Consider the following 19,831-nt stretch of genomic DNA (forward strand, 5'->3'; position numbering starts at 1 on the left):
CGAGCTCCCTGCATGGAGCCTGCTTCTACCTCTGCCTGTGTCTCTGCCTCTCTCTCTCTCTCTGTGTCTCTCATGAATAAATAAAATCTTTAAAAAGAAATAAAATATTTTTTTTTCAAATCTTTCTGGACTGCTTTTGGCCAAATATTCCATAAAGACATTTATCTTTTCACCTCTACATACCAACAAATCAAAGGCAAAAATGAACACTACATCATATAAATACATGACCAACTTAAAATGGTCCATAGACAGAATTTGATATACATGAAAATTCTCCATTTTGAATGCTTCCATGACAAAAGAAAACCCAAAACCAAAACCAACCAAGCACAAAACAATCCTTATCATAAGAAGGTTGATTCGTTGTTTTTGTAAAACAAGGGAAATAAGGCACATAAATATTCAAATTTCCCTTTTACCTCATACTCCGAACTTTTAGATTTGTTCCGTTTTGAAAGGTAGACCAAAAGTAACTGAGTCATATTAGACCACGAGATGAAAAGTAGACTAAAAATAAGGACAAGCAATTACAATGCATATAATAGAAGTCATATATGGTGTTTTGATTAGCATTTTCCCTTCCTCCCTTCCTTTCTCTTTCTTTCAGTTTTTCATTTTGTGCAGAGAAAAAAATAAACAAATTCCACAGTAAACTTACAGCTGTTTGAGGCAGCTTTCATTTCAAAGAGATGTTGAACTTCCTTGAATTTATAAGCAAGAGGGATGGAAGGAGAGGTCGTTGGACAATTTTGCTCTAGTGACCATTTTGATAATCACAGTGTAAAAACTGCATGCTTACCAGAGATAACTTTGAAAGAAGTGTGAATCTTTACCATGAAGGAGTCCCTGCTAGAATCTAAAGTTAAGAACTTTCAGGGAACAACATATAGAGGTTTTCATCTAAAACTAATTTGGATAGTGCTAAGGTGTCCAAACAGTTCTACAAATACCACAATCTTAAGTGTTTTAGAATTGCATTAAATATTTTGAATGTATTGCAATATTTATAAAGGATATAAGGTAAAGAGATTTTGCAAGTTTATATCATACAGAAAGTACCTCTACTATTATCTGACAGGATTAATCCTAATCTCATGCCTGCTAGAACATGAGGGGGAAGGGAAATACAGCCATGTGGTAAATTGACATTTTGAGGGAAGGAAGCTTTCAGAGTGCCTATCTCTACTAGGCCACATTTTCCTACTCCGAATAGAAACTTTAATGTTGCCAGCCAAGTCTCATTCCCATTCCTGATAAGCTATTTCTCAAATATGAATGTAGATTAATCCTCTTTTAATAAGCATTAACTTGGCCCAGATAATCAGAGTATAAAAATTCCATCAAATCTTTTAGCTGTCTTTAGATAGTTTTGTCAAATAATTCATATTTCACCAATGGTTTTAAAGCCTATGCAAGAAGTGTTTAGCACTTTATAATCTGCTCACTCCTTAAATTGTTTATACTTACTGAGTTTCATAGAATCTATTGTTCTTAGAGATAATACTCATAAACTATCACTCACTCCTTTACAAGTGAAAATATATATACTTTCATTAAAAAGTCGATGACTTAAAAATCATGAATAGAAAAGTGAAAAACAGAAGTTTGCAAAGATTCATGTAGCCTTCCTGAGTATTATAAGATGTATATGCATGAACATATATATTATATTTAAAATATAGCTGCATAGAATCCTCGTGGGAGCTACATGGCTGTTATTGAAACTTATGCTGTTCATTTATCTACTCACAAACACTGTTATATATGTGATCAAACATTTACTCTAGACTCAAAAATCACATAATATTTAAATATTCTCTGTATCTTCTGCCCAAATCTTTTTATAATTCCTTATGCTACAACTCAGGTGGTGAATTATTATAGCAGCCAGGAATCTCACATGCAGTGACAGGTAGACTGTTGATGTTCAATGGAGAGTACGAGAAATAATGTTATACGATGCTCTAGGAAAATATAAAATGATTTCATATAGAGTATGAAATATAAGGTTCTTTTTTTTGATCCAGCTTCCCTTCTTTTTATTATTATTTATTATTTTTTATTTTTTTCAGTCCCCCTTCTTTGCATCATGTGCAAAGCTGTGGCACGTGATTGTGTCTGAAGAATTTAAATAAAGGATAAATGGGAAAAAATTGGAGTAAGAAGTTAGTGTGTAACACTGCCCTAGGGAAATCTCCACTCTGCTGTGTAAAAAAGCAAAATGTGTTCAAGACAAATTCTCCTCTCATATCACTTAAATATATAAGTTTGCATTTGATTCTTGATATCTTGAAAGAAGATAGTTATTCTTATAATGTAAGGTGTCATTCCACTAGTGTCCTATGATAAATATGTTAAATCCTTGATATATAAGAAAAATATCAATACTGAGTTGCACGTATTTCTTTTTCTTCCTTCTAAACATTCAAATATAATTTTCCACATGACAGAGAGCCAAAGACTAGCTATAATAGAAGTCAGTAGGTTTTTGCCTACACAGGGTGAGTGGAAGGCATCCTGCTGAGAGTTAGAATCTCTAACCTGAAAGATAGTTACATATCTTTCCACTAGTAAAAAAGTAAAAATCTCTCCTGTTCTGCCTCTGCTGGTTAATAAGAGATTTGGAATGAAGTAGGAAATGGATGTATATTTGTAAATTGCATCAGATGTCTAAGTATAATCTAATATCAGAATTGGGGTTTGAAATAAATGAAGAATCTTATGTTACAAAATAAATCTAAATACTTTTCATAAAAATAGATTTTTTGTTTATTTAGGAAAAAATTACCAAAGCTCTCATGAATTAAAGATAAAGTTTGGACACCAAATTGCCAATTGCAGTGAAAATATTAGTCTTTTCACCTTGTGAGTAAAATCATATTTTCTTCATACTTGTAAAATTTATAAGATTCCCAGAGAATTTTTAATGAAAACCAAAAATATAAATAGACCTGGTACAAATAGAGTATATATTCTATAATTTTTATAACACACTTCACAGAAAAAATAGTCTTATATCAAATCTTTGTGTTCTTAAATGGATTATTAGTTTATGCATGAAATATCAGAAATTTAAACCAATGATACATCACTAATCATTCTTATTTTTAAATTCCCATTTTTTAAGTTGTAGAAGGACAAGAACATGAAAATTTTAACAGGTGGAGGATAAGATATATATGGAGGGAAATGTGTTAAAAATATCATCAAGGCAGATATGCAATGCTAGGCACCGAAGGTTTGGATTTTCAATTGCTTCTCACCTATAGGAGAATAGCAGTTGCTAGAAGGCAAATTACTAGTTGAAGGTGAATCCATTCTAAGAGTCAGCCATCTATCAATTAAGTATAAAGGTTTTGAAAGGCTGCACTCTTGGCCTTATTCCAAAATATTTGAAGGGCATAGCACCTTCTGAGTTAGCAGTTCCTCTACAAGCAGATGGATATCAATCACGATGAGAAATGATAATAGGAAATGCATTATTCTTGTCAAGCTCAAAGACCAACAGATATTTTCAAATTAAATGCACAGGTTTTGCAAGCACTACCATTAAAAAAAAGGAAAAGAAAGGGAACAAAGAAATCTGTCTGACATAATTTTACTAAAAGCACAAACCTACTAGTTATGAGAGCTATGTTATTTATAGGAGTGAGTGACTGTGGAGGATAAAAATGCAACACCTCAAATGTGGATATCTTAGAACTCTGCATTGAAACTAGAGCAATCAATCTTGTATTATTTTCACCAAAGTCAAACAAAGGGATAAACACAAACTAGCCCAAGAATTAAATCAGTATTTCCCTCTGATTTTCATGATTCATATGTATGTTACAGACATGAATGGTAACATGGCTATTGATTAAACAGATGGGTTGATGAAAATGCCTACAAGGAATGAAGGTAGAGGACTGGGGAGTGCAGAACAAGAAGGTACATTAAAGTGTCATGAATGTTCAAGACTCTGACACTAGTTACTGTTTAGGCATCCCTTGCTGGAAAGAATCTCTCCCTGACGTGGTGATACAGCACTCAGGTGACAAAGCACAAGGAAGAAGCTGTCAGCAACCAATGAGACAATGAAAACGGCACAATGACTGGAACTCACAAAACATGGGATCCCCTTTTCAATGCATACACTGTCCTGCTGTGTCTAGGCCTGAAATTTACCCTAATGGTAAATAATACCTTTATTTTCATAAGATATGGACATGAGCCACAATCATAATCAAAAGATCATATTTAAATGCTGTCAAATAACAAGCAAGACAACCAAGAGGGTGCTATCCCTTCTATTTTGCACTATTTAGACATTATCAGTGGCTTAGAAGCCTACAAGCTAGAGCAGCTTACACTTAATAAAGTATGAAGCTTCTGTTACAATCAGTTATTAAGACACTTATAAACATTTAAACTTAAGGTTAAAACTAGAAATAGAAGATTGAATAAAATGTGTCAAAAAATTCTGAAGTGTTTGTAGGATGAGGTTAAACTAAAATTTTTCCCTTGTAAATTTTAGAAAGTCTGAAATATTGAGATAATGTATTTTTGTAGTGGTGGTTGTTAGAGGAAACACTTAACATGAATTGCAATTAAAGTTTTTATTGAACATAGCTTCAATACTGAGTTCATCCTTTTAATCACTGACTTGTAGTTTCACCCCCTCTCTTATCTCCCTCCCTGCCTTGGAGATGTTTTGAAGGCCACAATTATTGATATCCTTGAAATTGTTTCAGATTCTAAGAAGAAAACATTTTGCAAGTAGCTAGAACTCTAGGTTCTTCTTTTTCTTCTTTTTCTTCCTTCTAAAATGTTGATAGGTCACCTTGAAACAGACTAGACTAGTAAATCATTTAATTCATGCTTCATCAGCCTTATTAATTCTGATGAGATTTTCCCCTTGTTTTTATTTGCCATCTGGGACATTTCCTATTGTAATCTGCACTTAAAATACTAAAAGCTATATTTCAAATATTTTCTTTCTTCCTAAGGATGTTAGTAATGATCTTGCCTGAATCCACTTCTCAGATAATGGCTTCATAGCATGCAGTCTGTGTGTGTGCGTGTGTGTGTGTGTGTGTGTGTGTGTGTGTGTTGAAGAACTAGTTGAGAAAAAATGGTTACACATTTATCTGCGCGTTTTCTTGTTCCACTTCACTGGAGATACAAGCAAAAAAGCTTGCCTTATGGTCATAATGTGATATGGTGAGAAGAAATGCATTAAAGCATGTTTATAATTGCATTTTATAGATCAAGTGTTTAAAACAAACCAAAACATTCATCCATTTGTTCGTTCATTCATTCACTTGTTATTCAATTTCCTTCCTTCTCCTTCATTTCATCACATTCTTAAAGACAGGAGATTTTCTTAGCTAGAAATAGTCTCTTACCAGCATAGTTACTGAGTCCCTTTCTCTTCTTTCTTCGCCAATACAACCAGATGCTAAAACCCATCAAAATTACCCAGCAGGCACCACCAATTCCAGCTATAAAGGCTGGTTGCTTCACAACATCAGTGATTTGCTCAGTTATGCTGTTATTGTTTTCAGTAATGACAACTTCATTACGTCCCCCTGTGGAAGAAAAAATAGTTTTAGTAAAGGTTATTGTGAAAGTAAACACAGGAATACATATGTGGGTGTGACAAAAGCACAGAAATTAGAAAATTCTTAGGAAGGCAGCTGCATCATACGAATTGTGCTATGAGTCTGTCACAATTATTGATAAGTATATTTTATAAGTTTCAGAAGAAGAATTGAATTATGAGTTTTAAAATGTGATTAAGCACATTGCTCCCTTATGTTTTGGTTTACTACGAATAGATTCAGAACTGCTTCTTGATTTATTGCCTTACATATAAGTACTAAAATAAGTGCTAGGAGTGCAAAATAACAGGAACTTTTCTTCAGTGAGGTAAGGGATGTCGTAATCCAGTCTTGTTAAAGTAAAAGGAAAAAAAAAAGCAATTACAACATTCACAGAGTATTTGCAAACTGTCTTTCCTCTTCAGCACTACCTAAGTTCAAATGTCCACGACTTAAAAATAGGTAACTTAATATTCTAACAATATTGTCCTTATTCTAACAAGGAGCTTAGTTTGATCAAACTTAATTTAATTTTGGAATGTATTAAAACTACTTAATTTTTTGGAATGTATTAAAACTACTACGTAAAATAAGGACAATTATGTACTTCATGGAGATTGATATCTATAATTAAAATATCACAAAAAGGTAGAATTCATCTATTTCCTTTAAACTAATTTGAAAATCTGCTTGAAAGTTGAATTAAAAAGACAACTTTAAAACTAATTCTAAGGTCTACGTTACTAAAATAAACATGTAAATCTGGACTAGTATTACTCTAGAAATAGTCATGGTTTGACAGTTTAGACCTTTCAGAAATAATTAAGAAAATCTCAATCCATATTTTAAGGTAGGTTAAAACTTATGGAATCATAGTATCACTGAAAAGAAAAAGATTTAGGTGTTATTTAAAAGATTAAGACATTCATGCACTGGGAATTAAGTGACCTGTAATGTCAATATCATGCCCCATTAGTTACTAATCAGACTTAAAAAAATTGAAATAAAAAATATAATTGGCAAATTTATTAACATCACATGTATGATGTTCTTTGTTTTAGCTATCATGGCACTACAATATATTAGAAAGAACATGGTCTTCGAAGTTTCCTATTTGGATATTCTCTCTACTGCTAACCAGTTTAAGTAAGCAATAATCTTATGTAGGGCACTTAATCTTTTCTAGTGCGTGTTTCTGTTAGTTGGCAACAGTACTATTTCAAGGTTTGGGGAGTATCATATAGGATGATGTATGTAAAGAGGCTGATAAGAACACAGTAGTTTGTAACTCAAAATTATGGTTCAGGTAGCAGTAAGAGTATCAGAGCCACTCAGGGTACTTCAGGGATGGAAGTTATAAATTGTCTAGATGTGAGAGTCTTGAAAACCATGGATGATTTGTTTACCAGTTTCTCCTTTATTCTAGGTCTGAAAATTAGCCAACATATCCCAGATTCACTTGTAGTTGAAGTACAGCAAAGTGACTGAGTTATTGGCTAATACTTCATAGGCACATTATGCATACTACCTCCAGACATGATCTATACACTACTGTGACAATACTTGACATTCTTTCTCTTTCCTAATATTAAATAGAAATAAGGGACCTTGGAGGATTTGGGCCTCTGTAAGAGATGGTAGAGCTATTGATTGAAGGGATTGAAGCTCCCTTTAACTGTGTGGAATAGAAACTCCACTCTCGGGATCCCTGGGTGGCGCAGCGGTTTGGCGCCTGCCTTTAGCCTAGGGCGCGATCCTGGAGACCCGGGATCGAATACCACATCGGGCTCCCGGGACATGGAGCCTGCTTCTCCCTCTGCCTATGTCTCTGCCTCTCTCTCTCTCTCTGTGACTATCATAAATAAATAAAAATTAAAAAAAAAAAAAAAAAAGAAACTCCACTCTCCATTCTGCTAATCCATATTTGACTGGCTATGAATAAGAAAAAAAACCCACACTTTTATTTTGGTAAGCCAATCAGTGTGTAGCCTTTTTTTGTTATAGCAGTTAGTATTTTTCTTATACATACTTATATTCCATTTCCAAAATGTTTCTTGTTTTAATATTCAGGTGTAAAGCCCAGATTCACTTATGGAATAAACCTGCTTAATTTTCCAAATCTATCTGTCCTTAGTTATTACATATATATAAACTTAGTTAAAATATATTTTAAATGAGCTCATATTTTCAATATGAGACATACACATATCTGGTGATTTTCCTAGCTACTAAGAATTACTAAAAAGAAAACAAACACATTATAGAACAAGAAGAAAATAAAATTTGTCATTCATCTGTATAAAAGGTCCATAAAATATGTTATTTGATACAATGTGATATTTATTTTTTTGAAGGTGTATTACTATTTCTTATGCTGCTGGTATATTTGAAACAATGTTGTCAGTTGGGCTAATTAGAGCATAGACAAGGGATGTGTGTGACCTGTAACGCTCCATTGTTCTTGCAGACAAAAAGTATAATGAAATGTAATGTCTTCCTCCCATTGGAGAGTAATGAAGAACAAAACTAATTTGTTGGACTAAAAATTAATTAGACACATCAGATTCGATTGTACCTATTACTGTGAAAGTTTGCAGCTGTTCCACATATTATTACCAACTATATAAGGTAAGCATCAAATGGCCAAAGGATTAAAGAAACAATAGCTATATTATTAAGTAAGATTACTGAAAATTGTATGTCAATATAAATTTGTTATATGGCATACTCTTTGATGCTTACATATGTAAATGTATGTGCCTAAAATTCTGTGAAAGTGCAATGATATAGAAGAACTATGGACACTTTGATGTAAAAGTCATCTTACAGTGGAAAATACACACAATAGAACAATATTGCTTTTAAAACTGTGTATAGCTCTTTATTATATTTATATAATATTTTAATTAATATTCCCTTATGGAACTTTCTGGAATGAAAACTAAACTGAGAAGGAATAGATGAAACAGTACAGAGTCTGGCATAGGACAAATTAAAATTATCAGCCATAAATTACATCAAATGCCAATACATGATTTAATTAAAGCAAAGAGGAAATGAGGTAGAGCTTGAGTCACTTCGGGTGCTGTTTCTACTACTGAACAGACAATAGAGAAAGTACAAATTGAAACAGAAAAAGGAGATTAGCTATCACTAAATCACTTTTCAAATAAGGAATAACAGTTGTGTAGATAAGGTTATCAGACAAGATGTTAAGGTAGATGTGCAGGAGTAATTAAAGAAACAATTAAAGGCTTCTTCAGTACAACAGTAGATATTAAAAATAAATCAATCTCTTGAGTATAAATAGCCTTTTCTGTATTGAGTTGTGCTTGTGTGTGTGTGTGCATGTACATCTGTGTGCATGTATTTATTCCAAGTGGTACAATTCTATTTGATCACATCTTGAATATTGTACATTCTAACACTTGAATAGAAGACAGAAATGTCATTTACTAAATTATTTTTTTTATTTCATAGAAAATTTGGAAACAGTTGTATGATATTCTAAAAAAAAAATAAAAGGTACTAATTATACATTTGAAAACACTTAGTCTTTTTAAGATAATAGAAACCTAAGCAAAACTTTCTATTTGATTTAAAATACTCTAAATTAGTTTTTTTTTAAAGTTACTATACAGTTGTTAAGTTCTTAATTGACATGACATAGGCTTGGTTAAACGGTATTCTTGTAATGTCTCACTTGCCTCCAAGTGCAATAAATCCTCCAAATACTGTGAAAAAATACACATAGTCACTACAAAAAAAAAAAAAAAGGGAAAAAAACTTTCTGTTGCTTGAGAATTATACTTATTAATAAAATTAATAGAAAATACAGGAACGAAAAATATGGATACTTGACCATCTGGATTAGAAGTACTCTATTTCGTATATGCTATAGACAATAAAAAAAAAAAAACCCACAAAGCTTTATTTACTTATTTGGGAGTTCTCATAGAAAACAATGCCTTTTAAATATGGTTCATAAATATTTTTAAGGGCAAAATTAATGGCTTACTTCTAAATAGCATAATATGTGTGTGTATATATATATGTATATATATACATATATATGTATATATGTGTGTGTGTGTGTGTTAAATCCTTTTGGGTATACCTGTATTTCTCTCTTATTCCAATTTATTGTAGAAAATCTCAGAAGGGCAAGATTGTAGGTTCCCCTCAGGTTAAGAAATTAATTCAGTCTGTACGACTAATTAAGAAAGGGAAGGCAATTTAAAGGAAAGTTAATACTAGAACTTTTTCTCTTTAATGCTTTTAATATATAAAAGTACAAAAACCTGGAGAATATTAAAAAAAATCAACATTATGACTAATGTTAAATCTCTTCATATACAATAAATATGTTGCAATAAGAAATAATTTCCCAGAAATTGGCAGTGTGCTGTGTGCATCATTTCAAAAAAGAAACAGAAAGTAATGGGACTGGCACATGTTATGGTATCAAACCCTGGGTAAGTATTCTTAAAATATGCAAACTCTAGAAAGACTATTTAAAAATATATTAAAGGTACTAAAAGCAAAAGCAGGAAGAACTGAAAGTATTTGTCTTTTGAAAGAAGGAAATAGCCCCAGGGGAAATCTGCACTCATGAGCCTTTCTTTTCCCCTTAAAGAATTCGATCCATACAGTGCTAGGCAGCTAAAACCCAAACTGAAATCCTCAATCATATTGGTATGTGTCAGAGAATACAGTTCTGAGATGACAGAGTGACTGAACATTTTCATTAGGAAGCCATGTGAAAGAGCCACTGGAAAGTGATGTTCCCAAATTTTTGTATGAATTCCTCAATCCTAAATTGAACTCTTAACTGTGTATGCAGAATGAAGATTTCAACAATCTGGTGAAAATCAAAAGCCAGAAGGCTGAAAGGGCTGAACGGATTTTTCAGCTGATGTCCGTTACAGAGAAGATTGTGTTGGAACCTTGCATTTTAACAAGTTGGGAAACCAGATAAACATATTAGGCTATTATTCACTGAAGCCACTTGAGGGCCATGACTTAGAAGTAAAGATCAAGTTGAGATTTTGCCCTAAGAAAAAGGTCAAAACATAAACAATCTTATACTAACAAAGGTAAAATCTAAGCCATCACAAGATCAAGAAGATCAGCTACTAACATAACTTCCTTTAGAAAAAAAAAATTCTTTACAAGATCACAAAATTTTATAGTATGAATCTGCAATGTCTAGTATACAGTAAAAAAAAAACTACTAAGCATGCAAAAACAAGTAAGATAGCAATGACAAAAAACAAAAGAAGATAAAGAAACAATAGGAATGGATGACTGAAGGTCAAGAGAAAAAGCAATCAATAAAAATAGACCATGAGATGACACAAATGTTGAAATTAGGAGAAAAGAACATAAAGTAGTTATTACAATATGCTCATGGACCTATTAGAGTCCTAATGAATAAACATACAGGGAATGGAACATGTAAAAGAAAACAAATGAAAATTCTAGAATCGAAAAGAATACTATATAAAAATAGCAATTCCCTGGATACTTCCATTTCTGCCCATTAAGAAATGACAGGTATGGGACATGTAATCCCACCATAAATAAGTAGAAAAGCAGGCAAAATATATAAAACAAACGCACAGGATTGTGAGAAAGGGGAAATAAACAAAGAGAGATCTTACTATTTTCACAGCTTTTGATCTGTAGACAATACTAAAATGTGATGCAGTAAAGGGGAACCCAAATGTGGCTAAACAGCATTCTTTTTTTTAAAATTTTTATTTATTTATGATAGTCACACAGAGAGAGAGAGAGAGAGGCAGAGACATAGGCAGAGGGAGAAGCAGGCTCCATGCACCAGGAGCCCGACATGGGATTCGATCCCAGGTCTCCAGGATCGCGCCCTGGGCCAAAGGCAGGCGCCAAACCGCTGTGCCACCCAGGGATCCCCGCTAAACAACATTCTTGTGTTAAAGAGATATAGAAACTCAGGGAGGCTGAAGAAATTGAATTTATAGAACAATATCTGATATAAAATGAGTAACATAAAAAATTGAATAACAAAATATTTTTCTTAGTTTTAATTTACTTATGATAATTAATGGTTTAAAGGGAAGCAAATAATAATACTTTCATTTGTATAATGGTATTTATATATGTATAAGATTAAAACTATAACAACAGCAAAATATTAGGAGGAATGAAAATAGAATTATATTTTTTAAGATCCTTATAGGCAAATCCTAGAGTAACCATTATTAAAAAGAAAGTTAGACCTATGAGTCCAATAGTGAATATAAAATAGAATACAGAAAATTACTTATTTCATCTTAAAAAGAAATTATTAAAGTAGAAAAATAGGAACAAAGTCACATAGAAAATAAATAGCAAGATGGCAATTCTTTTTTTTTTTTAAAGATTTATTTATTTATTTATGATAGAGAGAGAGAGAGAGAGAGGGAGAGACACAGGAGGAGGGAGAAGCAGGCTCCATGCTGGGAGCCCGATGCGGGATTTGATCCCAGGACTCCAGATTCGTGCCCTGGGCCAAAGGCAGGCACTAAACCGCTGAGCCACCCAGGGATCCCCAAGATAGTAATTCTAAACCCAAATGCATCACTAATTACATTGAAGATAATAGTCTAAACTTCCAATTAAAAGGCAAAAATTACCAGATTGAATTATAAAAAGACTCAACATGCAATATAAAGAATAGAAATGTATAATTTCTCTGTAAAAGAATGGAATAAACCCACAAACCATGCAAACACTTATAAGATAATATTGCTATACTAATATTAGACAAAATACATTTCAGAACAAAGATTCTTACTAGGTAATAAAATGGGGCATTCCATAATGATAAAGGGTAAGTTCCTTAATAAGCTATAACAACCCTAAAATGTATCCACTTAAAACAAGTAGCAAAATATATGAAACAAAACTTATATAGATGGAATGGAATAATATATAAATCTTAATTATAATAAATTTCCAGACTCCTTTCTTATCATTGAAAGAATAAACAGGCAGAAAATCAGTAAAGACCTGAAAGAGGGGCACCTGGATGGCTCAGTGGTTGAGTGTCTGCCTTTGGCTTAGGTCCTGATCCCAGGAAACTGGGATTGAGTCCCACATCAGGCTCCATCCAGGGAGTCTGCTTCTCCCTCTGCCTATGTCTCTGTCTCTCTCTATCTCTCATGAATAAATAATATAAAGTCTTTAAAAAAGAAAAAAAGACCTGAATGGTACTACCAGCTAATTTGATATGACATTTATAGAACATTCCACTCCAGGACAGAAAAATGTACATACTTTTCAAATGTACCAGGGACATTCCCCAGGACCAAATGCTGGGCCATATAATAACTCTCCATATTTAGAAGCTAAATTCATACAATGTACATTTTCTGAATGCAGAGAATTAATTATCAATCAGAAATAAAAAGCTATTTGTGAAATCCCAAAATATTTGGAAATGTAATAATACACTTCCAGATAACCTCTGCGAAGAAAATGAAATCCTTAGGGGAAGTGGAAAGTATTTTCAACAATGTGATAAATTGAAACATAACCCCTCAAAATGTGTAAGATTCAGCTAAAGATGTGCTTAGTAAGAAATGTATAACTATAAATATATATATTATAAAAGATGAAATGTCCAAATCATTTATATAAATTTCTATCTAAGAAGTAACATAAAAGTATGTAGAAGAAAAAAATAGCAGAAATTATTAGAAAACAAATAAACAAAACTAATAAAGCCAAAAGTTTGTACTTTGAAAAGAGTAATAAAAGATTAATAACATTGAGAAATCCTTTCAAGACTGCTTTAAATCAAAAAGGAAGGGGCAAAAAAAAAATGAGAGAAGAAAGAGAGAACACAAATTCTCAGCATTTAAGAATAAAAGAGATGACATTACTACACATCCTGCACATTGCAATAGAGGGGATTATAAATAAGGATATAGCATAATTAAGCAAATAACAATAAATTCAACAACTTAGATGGATTAGAGAAATTCACGGTTGGTAAAACCAAAAATCCATTTACCACAACCAGCACAGGAATAATAACAATTCTAATAAATGCAAATTTATAAATATAAACAGAATCCACAAAGAAAACTTTATGCATAGATATTACCACTGAATTCTAAAAAGTATTTAAGGAAGAAATAATGAAAGGCCTACAAAAACTTTTATATACTGTAGCAGAGAAAGAGATATTTCCTAGCCCCTTTTATAAAGCTAGCCATCCTGATTCTAAAACCTGACAAAAGCATTAGAAGAAAAGTATTGATCGATATCCTTCATGAAAATAGGTGCAAAATTCTTTACCTGATGTTAGCAAATTAGATCCAGTAATATCTGTGGAAAACATAATATATTTTGACCAAGTGGGATTTACCCCAGGAATGCAAGATTTATTCACCTTTGAAATCATTCAAAGGAACTTACCATATTAACACAAATAAGGAGAAAGGAGACAGAATATTATTTGAATATGCTCTGAAAAATATATGTCACAACTATTAAAATAAATAAATGAGGTGAGTGAGGTCATAAGATGAAAGGGCAATATATAAATTTATATTTAAAGTAAATTTAAATATAATATAGAACAGGTGGAAAAGGAAATTTTATAAATAAACTTATAATAGTGTAAAAATCAAATAAGGAAAAGTTTAATAAAATATATGCTAATATACTTAGGAAAATAAAAAGTCTCAACCATCTAACCACATCCAAGTACTTTAAAATGAAATATAGACATAAGCATAAGAGCTAAAATTATAAAGCTGCTAGAATAAAATCTAAGAAAATATCTTTGCTATCTACAGATAGGACACAATTTCTTAGAAAGCACTAAAAATGAAAGAAAAATGTGGTACATTGAAGTTCACTAAAATTTAAAAATTTGCTATTCAAAAGACATTATTAATAAAAGAAATAGGAAATCCAGAGACCAGGAGAAAATATTTGCAATAAAAAATATTCAACAAAGAATTTGTATCCAGAATGTATAACTTCTCCTATCCAATAACATGAGACAGACAACACAATTTTTAAAAGGCAAAGTCTTAGAAATTATACAAAATAAAATGGCCAATAAAACACATGCAAAGTTGATCAGCATCACTAGTCATCAAAGAAAATTGAAGTTAAAACAATAGTTAGAGTATCTAACTCATTGGAATGGCTAAAATTATAGATTGGGAACATCAAATGTTGGCAATGGTGTAGAAAAACTGCTAGTCATTTTCTTGCTAGTGAAAGTATAAAATTATACAATAATATGAAAAAGTGTTTACAGATTCTTATAAACTGCATCAATCCTGTTACCCAAAAATTCCACTTTGAGGTATTTCTCCAAAGTCAAAAAGACTTACATAAGAATGTTTGTTCTCTCAAAAGAAAAGCAGAGAAACAAAATATGATATATTCACACAACTGAATACTACTCAGAAAGAAAACATAGGAGTTGCATGATACATACATAGGTAAATCTCAAAAACATTGTTTTGTGAAAGAAGCCAGACACAAAATATTATATTCTGTGTGATTCCATTTACATCTATTTCAAGAGCAGGCAAAACTAATCAATGCTAATAGGGAAAAATTTTCTGTAATGATGATAATAGATTTAACAGAGATTTCTTCTTTTGGATAATATATTTAGATTACAAAGGTTTTTTTGGCTTGTTTCTAGTTAAATTTTGGCATCTTTTTTGCTTAGAGGAAGTGTATAGGTTGAAACATAATGCACTTTCTTCAGTTACTGCCTCATTTCCTAATATATTTCAATGGCATCAACATTGCTAATGAAGTTATCGATCAAAAATTATTTTCAAACAAACTTTCAGCATTTAACCACACAGTGATTATAATTTAAAGAAGTTTGTGAGAAACTTAAAAGCACAAAATAATTGCTAATTATTTTTATAAGAAACCCTAGTCAGTCAGCCTATTTGCGTGTATGATGAGTGTATCCTGTCACTCACTGCTGCATATCCACGGTTAGGATATAGGTTAAAAATAAAATTTCCCTTGTTACCAGTTGACTAACTCTGAAGCACAGGCCACAAGATGTACTCACCAATTATTATCGGCTGCGGCTCACTTTTTACTCCAACCCCTGCACTTGTACTAGCTGCAACCTCTACCCGGTACTGAATACCTGGGAACAATCCACCAATTATCACAGATCGAATGGCTGCATCCACAGTTTTGTTGATATGGAATCGTGTTTCATTCCCCAGACACCAGATCTATAGAAATGTAAAGTGATTAACAAAAGAATATAAAATTATCCTTTCTGTTAAGTTGATGACACATCTTTAGTAGTGACCAATCTATTCTCTAGGCTTATAGTAGCATTTGTAAATGACATTTTCTAAAGTCTAATTTTTGCGGTTTATTTATATGTGTGTGTCTGTGTAGTGTATTAAGGGATGAACAGTATGGGAAGCTAAAACTATGCATGTTCCTTTATATTTTACACTGAATGCTCATAACACAATGGTCCTTTAACACTACTGGAATGTGGTCCTTGGTTGCAAACAGTATTTAGGTGTGGATTAAAATACATAAACCTCTCTGCTTAATTTATTTATCAAGATTTATTATGCATATAATCTTTTAAGATATCGTGATTATTAGTTGTAATATCCAAAGTATATAGGTGCACATCTGAGTAATTTATATTTTATTTAAGAAAATATTAACTTACCCCGAAGTAGTTAACAAGATGAATTGACCTAAGTTATAAGTATTGACTGAGATGAAATTAAAGCCAATATTTACATTGACAGTAATAAATCTTCATATTGATCAAAACATATGTACCCACACACATACACATGCATGAGAACAAAGTGGGGGAAAGTTTTTAAAAACTGCTGTGAAAGAACTCAGGCTTTTACTGCAAGTAAGAATCAATTTTTTTTTTTTTTTTAAGTGAGAATCAAATTTTAAGGCCTACTTTTTTCTGGGACATGGAGATCTGTTTTTGTCAAATGCATTATAAAAAGAATCATACTGTATATACAAATTTGTATTCATTATTGATAGTATTTCATAATCTACATGGAGATACATAAGTGTGAACAGACATGGTTTGTTTCTGAAACAGGTACATTCCTGAAATTGTTTATTTCAAGTAATTACTATGGACCGTACAGTTCTTTTATTTGCACAGTATCTATGTTGTTAATGTAGGAATATTTAGGCCTAACCAAAATACACACCTTGTTACCAAAATAAGGCAATTTCATACGAGTGAGAAAGTTTACTACTTAAGACAAAAATTACCATGTTATAATCAAAATCAGTATTTCAGTAAATGGAAGTGCAGGATAGTTCATTCTAAATGATAGAAAAGTAAAATCCTGACTTCATTAAAACACACACACATACACACACTCACACACAAACACACCAGAATAGATCATTCTTTGCTCCTAAAACTTTGTGCCATAATCCTTATGAAACTCTACATATACATATATGTAATATTTATGTATAATTACGATATTGTAAAACACTGATTCTTATATTTCTTACACATGTTTCTTTATAAAGTGACAGGAATAATTATAGAGTAAGTGCTTGTGCTCATTTTTTCAGTAAGTTAATTATTCATTAATTTAACAAAATTCTATATTGCATTTTATTTTTTTCTTAGAAATAACATAAGTCAATCTGCAATGCTTTCAGGACAACTACACAGCTTCATTTTCCATACCAACTATAAACTTTTAGGGTGAGATGGGGTGTCTAGTTTTATATTCTATAGATCTATCTAGCATGTTGTTAGAATTCCATACACATGTATTAATAGCAAAACCACAGTTTTGAATTTATATAAGGTTTAATGAGGTGTTTTACTATCATATGTGGTCTAATCACATCATAGCCAATCAGAATCTTATTTCTCAAAGTTAGACATTTTCTGCCTCTTAAACATCAAACGATGTTAAGAAAACAATGGGTATGTAATTTCTAAACAGCAACAAATTTATCATTTGAAAAATGAAATAATAAACTGTTTTTTGTAAGTTTTTTCACATTTTTTTTCTCAATGGATCCTCTTTTTCAAGTGAAATATTTTACAAAACCTCAATAAATTGATCAAACCAGAGCTTAAGAGTGAGGGTTGGTGCTGCCCACTGTCCTATCCCCACCCCAACTCTAAATCTTGAAGGCATCTTTTTGTGAAACCGCAGTTTAAAACTGTCCCTGCTAAGGCCCATTACACAATAATTAAATAACAATGATACAGGTTCTGAACCAAGCCATCCCCAAAACCTGGCTCCTAAACCCTAGGGATGTGGGATATAGCTATGTGACACCAGAAGACTCCAATGTTATGGTGGAATTGTCCGAGTGAGTTTTTGTTATCAGTGACTTGGAGTCAGACTCAATAAGAGGGCCTCTGGAGATATGCTTCATTCCTGTGATACTGAGACTTCTCTGGGAAGCTTTTCTGTGAGCCTTCCTTTTTCACCCAGGCCCTACCTTGTATTCTTGGATGATTCCATTCTGATGATCTGGAGGAGGAGGATCCCAGGAAACACTAATACTTGTGCTATTGTGGCTTCCAACTGTCAGCACAGTGACAGATTGTGGAGGGGCACTTGGGGCTGCAGAAAGTGATTAGAATAAACACAAACTGTAAGTCTTGATGTGCATTAAAACTGCTTATAGAATATGAATATAAAGACAGGAAGCAAGAGGTCTGGTTTCTAGTAGTTCCAAATTTGCATGTAGTGTTCAAAAGTGACATTTAAAACAAATATATCCTTTAAATATAGTGGATAGATTTAAAGCAAACACAACAGCTGTGCTAATATGTGCTCGATAATAAATTTAACAGCTAACATTTCTTTAAAGATATTTATTTATTTATTTATTTATTTATTTATTTATTTATTTGACAAAGAGAGAGATAGATCGCAAGCAAGCAGAGTGGCAAGCAGAGGTAGAAGGAGAAGCAGGCCCTCTGCTAAACAAAGAGCCCAATGCAGGGCTCAATCCCAGGACCCTGGGATCATGACCTGAGCTGAAGGCAGATGCTTAACCGAGTGAGCCACTCAGGTGCTCCACAGCTAACATCCTAATGAGTATCTTCTATATGCACAGCACTGAGCTAAGCATCATATTTAATGATCACACTAACCTCAAGAGGGAAAAACAATTCCTAGCTCAGTTTTCCAGAAAAGGAACAGAAGACTACTGTAAACAGAGTTATCCAAGTCAAACACCAAGGCAGAATTTGAACCCAGGTAGATCTGGCTCTAACGTTTGATCCTTTTGACTCCAATCAGCAGGCTCTCTTTCCGAACAAAACATTTCTATCAAAACTATTCTGAGAGAATATATTCCAGATTTTCATCAATCATTATCTCTGAGTGGTGTCATTAATAACCATCCTTTTGTTTTGTATTTAACAAATAAAAACAGAAATGCAGCAATAAACTTCACCAAAAAAGAAATACTTTTTTTCATGTTGGGAAAAATAATTGACTTATACACTGGCTCATAATTTAAGATTTAAAACTTATTTTATATTGATGGAAAAGAAACTCTGAAGTTACAAATGAAAACAGTTCATGTTGGGTCGAGTGTGAAATGGATAGATTTTAATTTCCTACAGTTCCCATCCTTTATGGTTTCTCCTATAACTAATTATAATCACACTGAGAAAAGATGAGTGAGAAACAATTTCTGATTTTAGACTGCTGCATCTGCTCTCCAGTCTATCTCAGAGCTGAAAAGTACTAATTTTACAGGGAAATTTATCAATTCTCCTTAAATCTCTGAGTATGAAAAACAAAATGAAATAACAGTTGAAACAAAATTCAAAGAATTTTGTGGTGCTAAAGGATTTTTGTGTAAAAGGATCAGTGCTTTCATAACTCTACACAGTTTAGTCCTTTGAACATATGTGCAATTGAATGGTAAAAGATATTTTAAAAGCCTAACAATAAAGTCTCCCATGTTTCATAAATGTGTCACTGAGTTATGCCTATACGTGCATTGAGATATAGGATATACACAGACACGTTAGCACAAGATCACTCTGTATTAGTCCTCTATCTGATAATATTGCTGCAAAATATGGAACAATGACATAAATTTAAGCATGTGTTCACCCAGTTTTGTAATTATTAAGTAGGTTGCATTGAAAAATTACACTTTGCAAAACTGGTTTCTCATTTGACTTTCCACTGGCTGGAGGAGAACACCATGCCTGCTTCCTG

The 19,831-nt window shown here is 32.3% G+C and overlaps 1 protein-coding gene across 17 annotated transcripts in view; it reads right to left on the reverse strand.

Moving 5' to 3' along the window:
- The window catches only part of ROBO2 (roundabout guidance receptor 2), a 1,638,467-nt gene that overhangs the window by 57,580 nt on the left and 1,561,056 nt on the right, over positions 1-19,831 (reverse strand). For all 17 annotated transcript variants that reach the window (XM_038581205.1, XM_038581204.1, XM_038581210.1 and 14 more), the window contains 3 exons: positions 18,087-18,211; positions 15,667-15,838; positions 5,391-5,573 (listed from right to left, as the gene is read on the reverse strand). In XM_038581205.1, coding sequence (XP_038437133.1) covers positions 5,391-5,573; positions 15,667-15,838; positions 18,087-18,211 — 480 coding nt within the window. The remainder of the gene's footprint in view (positions 1-5,390; positions 5,574-15,666; positions 15,839-18,086; positions 18,212-19,831) is intronic.

This window comes from Canis lupus, chromosome 31, assembly GCF_011100685.1.
Source record: "Canis lupus familiaris isolate Mischka breed German Shepherd chromosome 31, alternate assembly UU_Cfam_GSD_1.0, whole genome shotgun sequence".
Taxonomy (NCBI): Eukaryota; Metazoa; Chordata; class Mammalia; order Carnivora; family Canidae; genus Canis; species Canis lupus.